We start from the raw sequence: 18202 nt of genomic DNA on the forward strand, positions 1-18202 counted from the left end.
CTTTCTTTCTTTCTTTCTTTCTTTCTTTCTTTCTTTCTTTCTTTCTTTCTTTCCTTCCTTCCTTCCTTCCTTCCTCCCTCTCTCTCTCTCCCCCCCTCTCTCTCCCCTTCCCTCTCCCACTCTCCAGGGTCTCCTGTATCTTAGGCTGGCTTTGAACTCCTGACACTTCTTACCCCCAGCTTCTAAGTGCTGGGTTTTCAGACATGAGCCACCACACCAGCTCATGGCATACTTGGGATGGAACCCAGGGCTCTATGAATGTTAGGAAGGATGACTTAAAAAATTAATTATTATTATTATTATTATTATTATGGTTTATGGTTTTATGAGTTAGGATTTCTCTGTGTAGACCCGGCTGACTTCGAGTTCAGAGATCCACTTGCTTCTGCCTCCTGAGTGCTGGGATTAAAGGAGTACAGTACCACTGCCTCCTTATTTTTATTTGTTTGTGCACATGAGTGCAGATACCCACAGAGGTCAGGAGAGGCGCTAATGCCCTGGAGCTGGAGTTGCCAGTGTTTGTGAGCTGCTTGGTATGGGTGCTGGCAACTGAGCGCATGTTGGCTGCAGGAACAGCAAGGGCGTTATCCGCGGAGCCACCTCTGCAGCTCCCTCTTTTGAAATTTTAGTGTAGAGAGATGTGACCAAGTTGCCCTCTGGACGTGAGAGGCTCCATCCCTGTTGTTCTGTGAGCTGTACCATGTAAACTCTGTCTCCATATATTCTAAATGTTCACTTTTTGTTGTTGTTTTGTTTTTGTTTTTCCGAGACAACAAGGTTTCTCTGTGTAGCCTTGTCTGTCCTTTGTAGACCAGGCTGGCTTGGGAAGAAGAGATCGTCCTGTGTCCCATCCTGTGCCCTCCCTCCCCCCATCCTGCCTCTGGTTCTGTCTTTTCTAGGGGTCTGGAGTTGAACAGCTGGTCTTTTCTGTTTTTATAGAACTTTTCTTCTGTGGCTGCTTGCATGGAAGTATTTTATTCACTGTGTATGTGTTTGTGTATTTGTGTGTGTGTAAGCTTGAGCCATGGCCGTCATTTTTCAAACAATCCACCTTTTTAAAAATTTTATTTTATTTTTTAAATAACTTTTAATATGTGTGTCTGTGTGTGGACTTGAGCATGTGAGTTCACATGCCCATGGGTGCTGGAAGAGGACATCAGATCCCCTGGAGAGAAATATATGGAGGTGGGAGAAAGGCTGAGATAAAAAGCAGCCAGGAGCAGTAGTGCATGTCTGCCATCTCCGCACTCAGGAGATGGGGGTGGGGGGATGAGGGGTTGTCGCTGAAAGTGTGAGGCCAGCTCATCGAGAGAGGGACAGAGACTAAGATAGGTCTCTCCAAAACACCAGAAAAATAGGATACATGAGACCTAATCTTTAAAAAAATAAAGCCAGGCATGTTGGGTAATCCCAGCACTGAATGGGTAGAAGCAGGAGGATCAGGATTTGAAAGCTGTCCTTGAGAGGTGGCTCAGTGGGTAAGGCACTTGCCTTAGATGCACAGTGAACTGAGTTCAATCCCCAAACCGGCAAAAAGGTGGGAGGAGAGAACCCCATTCCACAGAGTTCTCCTGCCCTCCTTGTTCTGGTGGCTGTGCTCTGCTCTGTGTGTCTCTGGTGTTATCTCTCTCTTCCTTTTTTTTAAATTTTTTTTTTTTGAGACAGGGTCTCTCTGTGTAGTTCTGGCTGTCCTAGATCTCACTCTGTAGACCTGGCTAGCCTCGAACTCACCGACCTCCAAATGCCTTTGCAGCCCAAATGCTGGCATTAAAGGCATATGCTACCACCACCTGGCTTTTTTTTTTTTTTTTTGTACTGAGACCCAGGGCCTCATATACATGCTAGGCAAACATTCTACCCCTGAGCTATACCCCTTAACTGTTTTAATTTTGAGATGAGGGGGTCTCACTAAGATGTCCTGGTTGGTCTGCGGTCATTCTTTAGCCCAAGGCAGGCCTTGAACTTGCAGTCTTCTGCCTGTTTGGGAGCACAGAGGGCCGTGCCCTCACAGATAAGCACTAGGGAAACCAAGAATGTTAAACATGCAGCCTTGTCTCTTTAAGGGAAAAGGTGTATAACCTGTTTCTGCCTAGAGGCCTGGGAATGGAGGTGCTAGGGTATATGTCCAGGCCATACTTGGCTCTCCCTAAGCTCCCACAATCAGGACTGGAGGTGGCTAATAGTCTAGATGACCCCTGCATTATCCATATGGCCAGAGGCTCCCCCAGGCTCCCACAAACAGGACCAGAGGTACTTGGTAGCCCAGATGACCTTTGTGCCAGCTGTGTGACCGAGACAACACCAGATCTTCCCCTAGGCCCTTAAGAAAACACAGGTGGCTGGGTGGTGGTGGCACACACCTCTAATTCCAGCACTTGGGGAGGCTGAGGCAGGCTAATCTCTGTGAGTTGCAGGACAACCTGACCTACCGAGCAGGTTCCAGGACAGTCAGGGCTACACAGAAACCTTGTCTCCAAAAGCAAAAAAGAAAAAGAAAAAAAGGATAACCCATGAAGCCCATGTTTAGAACCCATCTTCATGGAAGAAGTGACGTTGACGTGTACTTTGAGAAGAGTTTTGATGCAATTATTATGCCTCCTTGGGGGCATGGGATTGTGTTGCTCCAGGAAACCTTCCCCTCCCCCACAAATTGTGCTGTACTTAAATATGCCTAAAATAAACTTCCTGGTGTCAGACTCTCGAAGTTTGAGTCAATAGCAGCTACTGAGTCTTGTTGAACCGGATTTCCTTCTGGCCCCAGCTGGATCACGGGATCTTTGGATCCTTACTCTGCCAGCCCTGGTGTTGGCAGAGACACCCCCTCCACCACCTCCACTCCGCTGCGCACACACACACCTGCCTTAGCCTCCTGACCAGCTGGGATGACAAGCCTATCTACACACTATCTTTGCCCTAGTAGACTTGGCCTACCTTAGTGATCTCATTGTAGCCAGATCACTTCTTGAAAGACCCTGTCTTCAGCCGGGCCTGGTGGTGCAGGCCTTTAATTGCAGCACTTGGGGAGGTAGAGGCAGGCGGATCTCTGAGTTCAAGGCCAGCCTGGTCTACAAATCCAGTGTAGGAGAGCCAAGGCTACACAGAGAAACCCTGTCTCAAACAAAACAAAACAGAAAGACCCTGTCTTTAAATGTTCCCTCACTGGGGACTAGGGGCTTCACATTCAAATTTAGGAGAATGCATCTGAACCCTATCATTTCTATAAAGTCCATGGGTCTCCTTCCATGTCTAGCTTTGCCAGAGGGGCCTGCATGTTCTCCAGCCGAGGCTGAAAGGGCAGGGGTGGGGATCAGCCCTAGAGTGTCCTCTCCCTCCTGGCCAGTTCCCAGCCTGAGAAAGAACCTGTGGTCTGGATTTGACCTCCCAGGAGCCCCTCCTTGCCATCCTGTCACTCACTGGTTTGACTGGACAACCGCAGCAGCCCTGAACTCCTGCCACTTGAAATGGGTCCAGTTGACTTGCTACCATATTGAGCCTTTTCAACTGCCTGTGTTGAATCCTCTCTCTTGGTCCCATTTTCCGGTTGGGAAAACCAAGGCCTGGAAGATCCAGCATGAGTCAGAAGCTTACCCTAAAAGAACTCCTGCCCAGTACTACCGGGGAAGCTGGTGCCATTGAAAACTGTACTGCTGCCTTTCTTGCTATTTCCTTCCCTTCTTCCTTTCCTGTGTGTGTGTGTGTCTGTGTGTGTTTGTTTCTTTCTTATTGGTTTGCTGTTGTTTTGTTTCTTGAAACAGCGTCTCAATATGCAAGCTCTGCCTGTCCCAGAACTCACTATGTATATGTAGACCAGGCTGGCTTTGAACTCACAGAGGCCCACCCACCTGTGTTCCCTAGTGCTCTGACTAAAGGCAAGCACCACTATGCCTGGCTTTTGTATTTCTTAAGATTAGTTTTATTAAATTGTGTGTGTGAACTTGTGCACACACACACACACAGAGGACAGAGGAAGGCATCAGAGCTGGTGGAACTGAGGTTGCATTCAGTTTGAGCTGCCCCGTCTATGTGCTGCCGAGAACTGAACTTGGGATATTATACATGCTAGGAAAACATCATCCACTGACTTACATCCCAGCCCTGGCTTTGAGTTTTATGCTAGGTGTATATAATATCACCATCCTAATTAGGGTTAATGTTGCTGTGATGAGACACCATGACCAAAGCAAAGGAAGGAAAGCATTTATTTCCTCCCAGATGTAAGCCAAAGCATACATTTGGCTTATGCTTTCATATCACTGTTCATCATTGAAGAAAGTTAGGACAGGAACTGAAGTAGGGCAGGAACCTGGAGGTAGGAGCTGATGCAGAGGCCATGGAGGGGTGCTGCTTACTGGCTTGCTCCCCATGGCTAGCTCAGCCTGCTTTTTTCTAGAACCCAGGCATGGCCCAGGAACGGCCCCACCCACAATGGGCTGGGCCTCCCACCCCTGTCAATCCCTAATTGAGAAAATTCCCTACGGGCTTGCCTGCAGCCCGCTCTTAGGCATTTTCTCCATTGAGGCTCCCTCCTTTCTTATGACTCTAGCTTGTGCCAAGTTGACATGAAACTAGCCAGCACGATCACTTATTCAAAAGAAAATAAGAGGAAATCAGGCAGTAGCTGTAATTTCTGATTTCCAGGTCTACTGGCTTTTGCAAATCAGCTGGAGAGCTAATGATACTCTCTGAGGCCATAGACAGAACATGAGCCCTTGCTGCATGGCCTCAGGCTTCCTTGGAGAGCCTTGGAGGTCCCTCGGAGAGCCAGCTGCCCTGTGAAACATCTCAAGGACAGAAACTGTCAGGCTGAGGAAGCAGAAGCCTTGACCAAAAACCAGCGGAACTGTAGGAGAAATGGCCAGAGCAGTGCAGACACTTGGTGTAGCCACCCCCACCCCAGTGTCTCTCGGTGTGTGTGATTGAGGGGCTTTCCACATTCTACGTGGTGGTGGACCAGCTATCACTTTCTGTTCATTGCTTGACTGGAGGCTGCCCGTGCGGCTGCTCCTGGTCTTCCTGTTGAGGCGCCCTCTCCCGAGCTCACGCTCCAGTGCTTGACTGGATGGGAACAACAGTGTGTCGGTTGATTTCTTACTGTCTTCTCATCTCTGCAGTTACTGTCCAGGCTGACCGAGCGGTTCGTGCAGGGAGTGGACACGTTTGTAGAAACAGTATGGAAAGTTTGGATGGAGCTCTTAGAAGTCCTTGGACTGGATGGTAGGTATGGGGATGGTTGTGCAGGGTGTTGTTTGTGTGCTTTTGTTTTGGGGTGCTGTCTCACTGTATGGGGGAGATTCCGTGCCCCCAGCTGAGGGTACAGGGAATGGAGGACCACAGGTGGGAAGGAGTGTTTTAACTTTAATAGTTGAATGTGTGGTCCATGGAGCTTCAAAGGCTGTGCAGATAATGGAGGCAGAGCCTGTAGTGACGGTGCCATGGGCCTCCTGGAGTTTCTGGAAGCCAGGAGAGGCCAGAAGGATACTCCGAAGAGCCCTCATCCTCAGAGCTATGTTTCAACGTAGTCAAAGACAAAATCAGTAGTCAGGGGAGAGCACACTTTGGGAGTGTGGTCCTTGGACCTCGAACTGGGAAGATGAATTTCACCATGTAATGATCATCAATTACCTGGTGTATGGGGATCAGTTGTGGCAGACTCAAAACACGGATATAGCCTTGTAACAGGATCCTCTCAGAACTCATTAGTCCTGGGCATCCCTTCTTTATAGGTGTGGGACCAGAGTTCAAGATGGAGCCCACACATCACCACTGTTGTCAGCTCTTTACCACTTCCAGCCTTGAATCACTGAGTTTAACCTTCAAAAGGCCTCATACCAGGTCTCCCCAACTTGCTACTCGGGTGCTGAACAGGTGACAGGTGTGGCTCTCAGAGGATGCCGTGTGGTGCTCAGTCTCCCTGGGACCGAGCTGAGCCAACACGTCCCCAAACGCTGCAACTGCGTGCAATCCTGCCAGGCTGCTTCAGCCATCACCTACTGGGATTGTGCAACTCCGGGTTGCCATCCCTTGGCAGCGAGCCTATAGAGATAAACCTGATTGCAAGGCATTGCATGCAGCCCGGGCTGGGAAACCGCAGAGCGGGGTAGCTGTATCACTGAGGAGACTTGGCCGACTGCTATGACCTGAGAGCTGCTGGTGGGGGAGGGGGGCGAAATACCTTGTCCTCTGTGGTGTGAGTTTCCCTCTTGGCTTTGATAACCTGCAGGGTACCCTAAGGCCTCTGGGAACTGTGACTCAAGCTCAGAACCAGGAGTGTGAGGGCTGCCTTGGTGGCTGCTCTCAGTTTCCGAGCACTTCCTTTCCCATCGTTTTTTCAGGGTGTTAGTTACAGTGGAGACTCCCCCACTCAGATCAGTTTGATAGCAGTAAGCTTTGAGATATATTGAAGTGTTCTATTGGTCATGTCACAGGGAAAAGAAATTGGTGAACTTTACCCTGGCATGGTGGCTCATGCCTTTATTCCCCGTACTCAGAGGCAGGCAGAGCTCTGTGAGTTCAAGGCCAGCCTGTTCTACATGAGGACCCTCCCTCCCACCAACGCAAAGTTGGTGAAATCAATTTTACCATTTCTGATTTGCTGTTAATTTTTGTTTTTGTGGTTGTAATTTTGCTTTGTTTCTGAGACGGGGTCACTTGTGCTCCATAGTAGCCTCAGGCTTACTATGGTAGAGCCAAGGATGACCTTGAACTCCTGATCCTCTTCCCTCAGCTTCCCAAGTGCTAGGATGGCCCATGTTAGCCAACATGACAAGCCTGAGGAAACATTGCAAACACAAGGATTTGAATTGGAACTTTTTTATAAAAATGGGTTTCTCTGTGTAGCCCCGGCTGTCCTGGAACTCACTCTATAGACCAGGCTGGCTTCCAACAAACAGAGATCCGTTTCGTGAGTGCTAGGATTAAAAGTGTGAGCTATCACTGCCGAGCTTGTGAAAATATTTCTGAGATGTATTACTTGTTTTTGCGTGTTATGGGTGTTTTGCCTGCATGCACATCTGTTTACCACCTGTATGCAGTACCTGAGGACGTGTCGATGTTCCCCTTGAGTTACATGGGGTTTGTGAACCACCATGAGGTTGCTGGAAATCAACTTGGGTCTTCTGCAAGACGGAGCCAGTGCTTTTAACTGCTGGGCCATCTCTCCAGCCCCATGAAAGGTGTTTTAAACTCAGGATGTGATAGATCATCCTGAGGGACCACTTGCACCTCCTCTGGTAGTTTAGAGGCCAAAGTGGTTGCTTATCTTTGCTTTCATTGTGTTGGGTTGTGGTGGGAGCCCACCGTCCAGTCCCTGAGTTTCCCTGCCTCAGCTGCTTTCAGAGAAGGTCCTGACTGCATGGGAATAACTGGCCCTGTCCTCTGTTTCACAGTGTCCAACCTGTCCCAGTACTTCAGCCCAGCCTCCGTGTCCAGCAGTCCCACCCGAGCCCTGGTGCTGGTTGGTGTGGTCCTCCTGGCCTACTGGTTCTTGTCTCTGACCTTGGGCTTCACCTTCAGCCTCCTGCATCTGGTGTTCGGCCGCTTCTTCTGGCTTGTGCGAGTCATCCTGTTCTCCATGTCCTGCGTGTACATCCTGCACAAGCACGAGGGCGAGCCTGAACACGCCGTGCTGCCGCTCTGCCTTGTGGTGGCTATCTACTTCATGACGGGCCCCATGGGCTACTGGCGAGGCAGTCCTGGTGGCCTCAGCAGCCCCAGCGTGGAGGAGAAGCTAGAACACCTGGAGAACCAGGTGAGATTGCTCAACATCCGCCTCAACAGGGTGCTGGAGAACCTTGACCGCGCCAAGGACAAGTGAATGTCAGCTTCCCGGCCACCCAAGAGTGTTAGCTGGTCAAAAGACAACAAAAGAAGAAAACAGCCGGCAATCCTACCAAACCCCAGCCCTCCCAATAAACCAAGCAAGAATGCCACACATGGTTATTTCCCACTGCGTTCTACCTTAGGACCCATTGGAGAAGAATGAACTTATGTAGAACTTAGAGTGTTGCTAGTGGGAAAACCTATTTTCTAAGCAACGGATCTATATTCCTTTAGCTATGTAGTCAGATAAGTTTATCCGTGCATAGAACATAAAGTTAATTTTTTTCAACCATTTAAGTACATCTTTTGTAAGGTTTTTAAATAAAGGCAGATGGAGTCAAGTTTATCAGAACTTTGAAGGGAGCACTTGAAGTTTTTAAGGAAGCCTAAATTGGCTGCTGGGTGAGCACTGTGTGTAATACCTTCCTACTCCCAAATGTGACCTTTATTGTATGTCTCTTGGGGTTGGGGGAGACTTGGTTAATGAGTGCTGTCTCTTGTTATTGTGGACACTTGAGGTTCAGAGTCTGGGATCCTGGGGCCCCTGTGAGCTCCGTTAATTGTGTTTCCTCCTGTCCATTTCTGTTTTTTTATGGTGCTGGGAATGCTGAGCCCACCTCCACCCCTGTCCACTGTATTTCTGAATGAAGGTACCCACAGACATCCTGGGATCTTTTTCTCCTCCCTGGTTTTTAATGTAGACTAACCCCCAGCCTTTCCAGAAGGAAAATACATGGCTGGGGCTGCAAAATGTCTTTGGAGTTTGATGCCAAGAACTTCCTGGGTGGACCCTGAAGATAATTCCAGAGTCCAGCTAAAACCCACATTCCCTATTTGCCCGTGAAGCTCAGATAGCCAGGGGGACCCTGACAATTTGCTAGTTTCCTTTGCTTTTTTTAAAAATTATTATCATTTATTACAATTTATTTAACTTGTAACTTGTATCCCGGCTGTGGCCCCCCTCCCTTGTTTCCTCCCAACCACCTTCCTTCCCCTTTCCCTATGCCCCTTCCGTAGTCCCCTGATAGGAGAGGTCCTCCTTCCCTTCTATTTGACCCTAGCCTATCAGGTCTCATCGGGACTGGTTGCATTGTCTTCCTCTGTGGCCCAGCAAGGCTGCACCCCCCAAGGTTTCCCTTGCTTTTAACTGACTCAGGACCATAGAAGAAAAAGGAACTGTTCATGGCCAGTAAGATCCTTCATTTCATTGCTTCTAGAACATTCTTAGGCATAAGCCACCTTGGGATATGAATTGTTTGTCCTGAAATTTTTATAATTATGTGTCTTAGGTGCTTTTCATCTGGGGTCCAGGGCGTTGCTGATTTAGCTTAGCCTCTGGGGTCAGAGACTGGAGGCGACGTCCCTCTGCCAGCATTCTGTGGAAAGAGAGCTGGCCTTTGCCGGGATTGCTGCTGTCTCTGCGGCCCTTCAGTGAACTCTGGAGCCACTGAGTTCCAACTTCAGCTTGGTGGAGACACCTGTTGGCTGTCATGGCGGACCTTGGTGGAGGGACCCAGCGAATGCCAGGGCTGGTGCTGTGTGTCTGTGAAGTTCTGTCTTTGGTTTGCAAGTGTCTGGAACACAGATTCGGGTCTTTCTGAGGGTGTGTCTGAGAGAGACCTCTGTTCTTGAGGTGACTGTATGAGAATCCTACTTTCTTGAATTTCATTCCCTTCTGGAACCCAGACCAAGGACACTGAGAACACATGAGTTCTGGTATGAAACATTCCATTTATAGTCTTTAGATAGTGTAGCTAAATCTACATGGAGCATGGGGTACAAGTATCTGGGGAGGGGCACACTGAATGTCCTCTTTTCATTCAAATGTCTGGCTGTATCTTACCAAAAGATTGTTTTGCAGATGTTGGCTTGGTGGCAGTTGCCTTCTGTAAAGCCTACTCTTGACTTGGCTCCTCTTATGGATGGCCACTGAGATGTCCTAAGTAGGGTCCTTGACAGTTGGTCCACTGGAGCAGAGTGTGCAGTCCTAGTATTCAGGAGGCAAAGGCAGGAGGGTTGCTGCTATTTGGAGGCCACCTGGTTGAAGTAGTATATTCCAGGCCAGCATAGCAAATACAGAAGCCAGGTGAACTAGCACGCACACAAGGGCCAGGGGCAGGCAGATCTCTTGAGTTTGAGGCCAGTCTGGTCTATGTAGTAAGTTCCAGGACAGCCAGAGTCACATTTGAGATCTTGTCTCAAAACAATAATAACAACAAAAAAGGTTAAAAAAAAATTCTGCAACTTTTTTTTGGCCTGACCAAATGTAGGCTCTCAAGGTAGTTTTATAGTTTGATACACACACACACACACACACACACACACACACACACACACACACACACACAAAATGCCTTCATTTTAATTTTTACATTTAATTATTAGTGACAGGGTCTCATGTATATTAGACTAGTGTTGAACTTGCTAAGTAGCTGAGACTGGCCTTAAACTTCGGACCCTCTGGCCTCCACCTCCTGAGTGCAAGGATGACAGATGGAGGACAGCACACCCATTGTATGCAGTCCTTTCGGTGTTTGGGTACTTGGTGTGGAACATGTTCTTTGCATGTGAAGAGAGCATTCTAGAGTCCAGCCCCAAGATGCCTTCATTCTAAATGGAAGAATGCACAAGACAGAATAACAAGAGTGTTAGTTGAAATTCTAGTAGTTTTTAAAACTTCAGATGGTGTTTGATGCATACATTTTACGTATTCTCTCTTTCTTTTTCTTTTCTTTTTTTTTGAGGCAGGGTCTCTCTCTGTATAGCCCTGGATGTCCTCTAACTTGAAGAGATCTGCCTGCTTCTGAGTACTGGGATCAAAGGCGTACACCACCATGCCTGTCATTGTTTGGGTGGATATTCTTTTTTATTTTTTGTGGTGGTGGTGGTCATTTTTTTGTTTTGTTTTGTTTTGTTTTTGGTTTAAGACAGGGTTTCTTTGTGTAGCCTAGACTTGCTTTGTAGTCAGGGCTGCCCTGGAACTCACAGAAATCCGCCTGCTTCTGCCTCCTGAGTGCTGGGATTATAGGTGTGCACAGCTGCCCCTCTTGTTTGCATGTGTCCCTAACACATCTTTTCCTCTCTGTGTTCTGTGGAAGTATGCAGCTTATTGACCTCCCTCTCCCACCATCTCTTTTGTATGTGGAAAGATGTATTTTTGTACCTTATTTCATGCCTTATTTCAGGGCTGTGTACATCTCCTCAACTGAATAACATGATAAAGAAACATTATGACGGCAGCTACTGTGGATCTGTTATATATAAGGGTCAGGGGCCATTGATGTGGATCAGTGGGTAAAGGTACTTGCTACTAAGCCAGAGTTTAATGCCTGGGACCCACATGTTGAAGGGAGGCAGACCACTCTCACAGATTTTCCTCTGACCTCTGCACATGGACCATGGCTTGCTACCCCTTTCCCTAAATAAATCCATATATATATATAATGTTTTTAAATGAAAAGACAGGGTTAGGATTTTAACTGTCTTAAAACCAGTGTTAATTCCCCCGAGGGTTCTTCCTCATGTTAAATACTTTTCCAAGGACAGGCTTGAGGTTGTATTGGCTATCTCTGAAGTACTGGGTCTAGGTGGGCGTGTTGGGGTTGGTGATTTTCGATGGTGACCTTTTATTTTGAAAATTTTATGTGTATGGGTGTTTTGTCTGCTTGTATGTCTGTGTACCATGTACATGCCTGGTGCCTGCAGAGGCGAGAGGAGGGTGTTACATCCCCTGGAATTAGAGTTACTGACAGTTGTCAGCTGCCCTGTGGATGCTGGAAATGAAACCTTGGTCCGCTGGAAGAACAGCCGGAGCCCTAACCACGAGCAATCTCTCCAACCCTATTGTTTTGAGATGGGTTCTCTTGTAGCCCTGGCTGGTCTTAAACAGGCTGTGTGGCCGAAAATGACCTTGAACTCCTGGTCCTGCCTCCACACCACTCTAGGATTAAAGACAGGTGCCACCACACCTGGCTAAGTAGTGACTGGATGGAACCCAGGGCCTCCACCATGCTGCATAAGCACTCTACCAAATCAGCCCAGTCCCAGCTTGTGGTCGGTGTTTATGGAGTGATTTCTTCCCTTGTTGGTGTAGCACACAGGCACCTTTCCCAGATGGACTTTCCATTGCCACCAGCATCTTCAGCCCTTTGGGGCCTTCGTTGAGCCCTGGTTTTCTTTTTACTGGCAATAAAGTATGGAAAAGAATATGGCCTTGTGAATCATAATGGGGTCCTCTGTTCATAAAAGTGACCCAGGGGCAGTCCCGAGAGGCAACCTGAAAATGAGGCCCAGCAGACCACAGGGGTTATAAGCAGAGCTGAGGGTAGCCTTTTATGACCGTCAGGGGAAGTGGCCACGTCTTTCCTAGGTACTCCCTGAGAACCTCCAGGGGCAGCCTGTGGTTGGGAGCTGGCCTTGGCATACCCATGAGGGCCGGGCTGGTGTGCGTAGCTCTGGTTACTGCTCGAAGATGGCTGTAAATAGCATGACCAGGAACTCAGGCGTGGTTACAATCCCAGAACTTGGGAGATGGACAGGAAGGTGGTGAGCTCAAAGCCATCCTGGTCTACAAGGCGAGACCCTGTCTCAGCAAACAACTCAATTTTTGCTCAAGAGTCAGTAAGCTCTGTAATGCAGAGGCTACAGGGTCTCACCTACCCAAGCTGGCCCAGGCTGGCCTTAAACTCACAGAACACATCTGCTTCTGCCCCCCAAGTGCTGGGATTAAAGGTGTGCACTACCACACCCAGCCTCCCAGCAGGTTTTGAATTACCTAATTTAACCAGAAAGCCAGTGCTGGTTCTCCTGGTGTGCACCTATAGCTACAAGGAATTCCCTGGGCGCCTTTCCCAACCTTTTAACTTTCAGGTCCTGGGCTCGTGAGCTCTTCCTCTAGCATGCAAGCTTCTTTTCAAAACAACCTGTGCCCATTCCTCAATGGTTTTGTTTATGACCATTTAAGTAATTGGGCTTTGGGCCCCTTACCTGTGAATGAATATACACACATACATATATATATATGTATGTATGTATGTATATTCATATTGAATATATATATATGTATTCGTTTTAACCCCAATATCCTTATCACTAGACAACTGCTAATGCCCTGACTGGCATCCTTCTGTGTTTTGCTCTTTGGTGATAACCCTCTAGCTAGGACGGACATGGAGAACCTGTTCTGTCTTGGTGGCACAGGAAGCACACCTTGTCACCCGGACAGCTGTGGCAGCTGATGGCATGATTGACTCCCTGCCCCAGTGTCTCTGCAGATTTCAAGCTTTTTGCTGTTGTGTCAGTTTTCTGTCTGCAACTGTGATAAATCTCTGAATATCCTGTAATTAAATTAATTTCTTGTGATGGTGATTAGTGTGCAGTTAAATCCCCCATGAGATAATTATTTCCCTGTTCTTAGCTGCAAATTATATTCTTTTTTTTTTTTTTTAAACCAATAATGTCCGAGTTCCTGTTTTGTGTCTTGGCTTAGAAATTTTATATAGTGTTTAGTTTGATAGAAAGCCATTCTGTGTGAACAAAGTGGGGAGCGTGCACACGCGCACTTGCGCATACCTTAGTTGGGAAGCTGATTCTACGAATATCTTATATAGAAAAAGGCTTATTAATTTTTTGCAAAGTAATGGATACATTCCTGTTATTTATTAATCACTGGCTTTGATGTTAGAGATCTTTGTAGATCGACTTCAGAACTGGATGAAAACATTGTGAACATTATGGCTTAATAAATGTTTACTGTAATTTTGTTGTTTGGACTCTTGCGTGGATTTCTTCACTTTTGTGAGGCACCCATGGGTACTCCCCTAATTAGAGAGTCACTTTCATGTTTTCATATTTTAATTTTGTGTGTATGACTGCTTTGCCTGCGTGAATCTGTGTACCTTGTGTTTTCCCTGGTGCCCTTTGAGGCCCGAAGAAGGGGTCAGAGGCCCTAGAATTGAAGTTACAGATGCCTCCATTATGGGTACTGGGAAGCAAACCCAGGTCCTCTGCAAGAGCAGCCAGTGCTCTAAACCACTGAGCCATCTCTCCAGCCCCATCATTTTTATTTTTATGTATTTTTATTTTTGAAACAGGATCTGAATATGTCACCTGACCATTGCAGAACTCACTCTGTAGACCAGGCAGTCCCTGCCAGGCACCTGTCCCAGGCAGGCACCTGCCTCTGCCTCCTGAGAGCTGGAATTAAAGGTATGTGCCACCACAGCCAGTGTGAGTGTGTGTCTGCCTGCATTTGCTCATGTACAGACAGCAGCAATAGCAAGAAAAGTGCTACTGAAGAGGTGCAGACAGATGTCAGGGTAGAAACCACAGGAGCGAAGACAACACACTTGGGACCTTGTTGCTGGAAGTATTCTGGAAGCTATTAAGCATTAAGGGCCAAACTTCTGGTGGCTAGAAATCCTGGGATGGGGTAGTGGCTGCGGTGGGTAGTGGGGGAAACCAGAGCCAATTCTCTGCCAGTTTTGGGCTTCAGCAGGCAGGTGGTGCCCTCTAGCGTTGCAGGGCTCAGTTTCAGTACCCTTAACCCAGCCTGTGCTCCAAGGCTAGTGTGGGTTTAGGCAGTTGAGATTTTGCAGCCTGGGTGTACTGGCCTTTATATTTCAGGCCTATCAGATACGAAGATTCTGCAGCTCTTCCCAGCAGCCATCATTCCATCTTCCCTATGGGAAGTTGGAATTCTTAGCTCTTAGCATCTGCCTCAAAATACAAGTTGCAGCATTACAAGTTTAGATCCTATGGTCACGCCCTTGGCCTTGAAGGCTTGACTGCTCTCTGCAACACTTCCAGTCACCAGAGCCTACAGTCTCTTATTTTCTGGCTTCTTTCCTCCATATATCCTTGAGTTATGTGAGACCCTGTATTTGAGAAAAATAAAATAAAATGGGGGGGGCAGTGAGATGGCTCAGCAGGTAAAGGTGCCTGCCACCAAGCTGACGACCTGAGTTTGCTACCCCCAAGCCTCACATGGTGGAGAGAACTGACTCCCCTAAGTTTGTCTTCTGACCTCCACACGTGGATGATGACACACACATACCCACCTGCTTACCAACATGTGTGTGGGAAGTGAACATAATAAAAATACATTATATACGTGTGCATGCAACCGTCAAAGAATAAACAAACAAAATGAGTGTCAGGGGTGCTTATAGATAACTTTCCATTGACAATAATGGTGATCTTTATTTTTTGAGACAGGATCTCACGATGTAGCCTTGGCTTTGGCCTCAAACTCAGCCTTCTGAGTGCTGTAATTAAAAGCATGTGCCACCACCACCACCACAATAATGATTTAATGCGATTCTTTAATTGTTTGACACCTGCCTAGGGGCCCAGGGAGAAGTGGCTCCCTCTTACCATCTCAGACTCTCTACACGTGACATTTGTTGCTGTCAAGAGCTAAGGGGCTGGAACTTCAGGCTCTTGAAAGGCACCACCTCCTGCACACATACACACACACACACACACACACACACACACACACACACACACACACACCCTTGCTGCCAGTGCCTCCTGCTACCAGAAGAGGACAATGAAAGTTACTAAGTTTGTGGGTAAAGTCCACAGTCATAGCCTCTACCCTGTGGCCCTCAGGCCTTAAGCCTCTAGCTTCCAAATGGTTTGCCTAGTATGAGCTGGCCCAGCCCGAGCCTGGGGCACTCAAAGGAGGGGGAACTATCAGACCAGAAAAAGTATCTCTTCACCTATTCCAGCCTTCTAAGTCACTAGTGCTGAAGGGCCCACTGCCTGAAATTATCCCCAGCAGTCTGACTCCCAGAATTTGGAACAGTTGTTCATCCCCACAAGACATCTATACTTGTTTCAGAATCTATGTCTCCATCCTGTGATAGCTCACGATAACAAGAGTCAAACTATCCCCAAGGCCAGTCAGTCCTGGCTGGACATGGGCCACAGGGCTGGAAAACATTGCCTGGTGTGGGTGGAATGCTTCCGGTATTTTTGCCTGCTTGGGGAAGGTGTGGGTAGGTGAAGGGATAGGTGCTTGAGTAATGGGTTTCCAGGTCAGGCTGGCCACGGAGGTGGTCACTCTGCTGCTCTGGATAGCTGCAGAGGGCCCCTTGTGTCTTCCTCAGTTCCCCCTGCTGAGCTTGTACAAGACTCTGATAAGGGATTGACTGTCAATAAAGGAGAAAGCCTAGACTCCTGGAGGATGAAATCAGCCTTAGCAAACAGTGGCTGGTCCTCCTGAAACTGGCTGCCAATGGCTCTCATTCACACCATCTTCCTGGAGGCAGGACAAAATTCCACCCTTTCCTTTTTCGTTCCAGGACAAAGCGTGGCATGCGGGGCTTTTTGTTGGTTGTATTTATTTATTTTTTTGCTAAGGTCTCACTAAGTCGCCAAGGCTGGCTTTGAACTCACTGTATGGAGGAGACTGACTCTAGAGACATACTCTGTTCTTGGCAATTATTAAACAAGATCTCATGCCCTTCAGTTCTATTTTTGTGTCAAGTCAAGACAGTTGTTTGGACCAGCTGGGATGGGGAGGGAGAAAGCCAGGGCACCTGCTTTCACTTGGGTCCACTTAAGGGGCCCTGCCTTTGTTTAACAAAGTGCCCCGCGGAGGAGACGGTGGGTAAAGGCTGCCATTCATACTTTACAGAGTCCCAGTGTCACTTCACCCTGTCGCATAGGAAGCAGTCCTCTGCTCATGTGACCCACCCACTGGGCTGCAGCCCCTGTACACTGTCCCCCGGACCTTTATGTAAAGCACTGGGCTGGGTGGGTCCCCTAGGATCCCCAGGGCCCCCATGCATGGGCCTACCCCTGTCTCAGTGCAGCATGCAGACGTCTAAAACCTTTTTGGTGTGGGGATGCAGGTCAGCTGGCACAGAGCTCACCTAGGCATACTGGAGGTGAGACATGCCTCCATCCCAACCCGTGGAAGATACAGGCAGGAGGATCAGGAGTTCAAGGCCAGCCTCGGCTACCTATCGAATTTCAGGCCAGCTTGGGTTGCATGAGACCTTGTGTCTCAATAATTTTTTTAAATTAAAATAAGCATTTTGGTGAGGAAGGGAAACGAGATAAAAATATATTGTACGGAAATTTTTTTTTCTTATATAAAGCAAATACGGTGAAGCAAAAAAGTTCCTCAGTTAAAAAAGCATTTTCCCAGGATCCCGGGCGTCCACTCAGGGCTACGGTCCAGAATTCCCAAGTTTCCGGACTCTCCCGGCTGTCAGGTTGTCATGGTGACGGCCGCACCCAACCTGGTCTCCGGAGGCCCCGCCCCCCGCCTAACTCTTATTGGGCACACCCTTTTCGAGATTCCCTTTTGGATTGGCTGAGAGGCACAGCCCACGCACCGAAGTGCCTTGTGATTGGCTGCCGTTCGGTCCGGCCCTTTGGGGCGTCGCGATCTGGGCTGATGTGGGGCCAGTCTCTCGCCAGCCAATCAGAGCGCGAGTCCCGTGTGGCGCGTGTCTGTGCACAGAATCCCTCCGCCGGGATGCGGCAAGGGCGTGGCTACTTCGGTCTGGAGAGAGGTTCCTCGTAGCCGGTGCCGAGCTTGAGGTCCATTGTAATTGGGCTTCCCTTCTTCCCGGCCAAAGAGGTGCGCAGTAGCTCTGCGGCAAAGCACCCGAATCGCCCCGGGAAGCCCTGGGTTCCAGCCCCGCACCCCTAAAACAAAGTAAATAAATATACAGTTAAAATAAAGAAATGAGATAGAGAAGCGCTCCTAAAACAAGCAGGTAAATAGACAAAAGAAAAAAGTGTGTGTGAGAAAGACAGAAACCCGGCACTGGGGAGTTGGAGGCAGGAGGACCAGAATTTGAAGGCTATCCTGGGGTACATTGCAAGTAAAGGCCAGCCTGGGCCACATGAGGCTGTGTCTCAAAAACAAAACACCTCGAGAGGATACCAATAAAAGAAAGACGAGAGTGGGTTGTGGTGTCACAGGCCCGTAATCCTACTTACTTGGGAGGCTGAGACAGGAATTGCACAAGTTCAGGGCTAGCTTGGGCTGCATAGCAAACTCCGGGCCAGTCTGAGCAATTCAGGAAGAGCATTGCTCTTCATTCTCCTGCCTCTGCCTCTTTAGCATGTCCTACCAGCAAGCACAACCATAGCCGCTAGCTGAACATAGAACCAAAACAAACAAAAAAAAGGGGGGGGGGGCAAAGATCGCTCTGAAGGTAAAGGTGCTTGCTGCCAAGCCTGAGGACCAGAGTTAATTCCTAGGGCCCGCATGCTGGAAAGAACTGACTCCTGACAGTTGTCCTCTGACATCTGCTGTGGCACATGTCACGTACCCCCTCACCACCCAAAATAAATGTGTGTGTTTCGGAGATGAATCAGTAGTTTCCAGGGACTGTGCTAGAGCCACCACCACCACCAC

General features: G+C 48.3%; 1 protein-coding gene across 1 annotated transcript in view; it reads left to right on the top strand.

Annotated features, from left to right (window-relative positions):
* Positions 1-13589, top strand: part of Bri3bp (BRI3 binding protein) — a 17846-nt gene extending 4257 nt beyond the window's left edge. Inside the window, exons 2-3 of the mRNA XM_055606094.1 lie at positions 5112-5214; positions 7386-13589. Coding sequence (XP_055462069.1) covers positions 5112-5214; positions 7386-7813 — 531 coding nt within the window. The 3' untranslated portion in view covers positions 7814-13589. The remainder of the gene's footprint in view (positions 1-5111; positions 5215-7385) is intronic.
* Positions 13590-18202: the final 4613 nt, after the last annotated feature.

The sequence above is a fragment of the Psammomys obesus genome, unplaced genomic scaffold (genome assembly GCF_907164565.1).
Source record: "Psammomys obesus unplaced genomic scaffold, mPsaObe1.curated_primary_1811, whole genome shotgun sequence".
In the NCBI taxonomy this organism is placed as follows: Eukaryota; Metazoa; Chordata; class Mammalia; order Rodentia; family Muridae; genus Psammomys; species Psammomys obesus.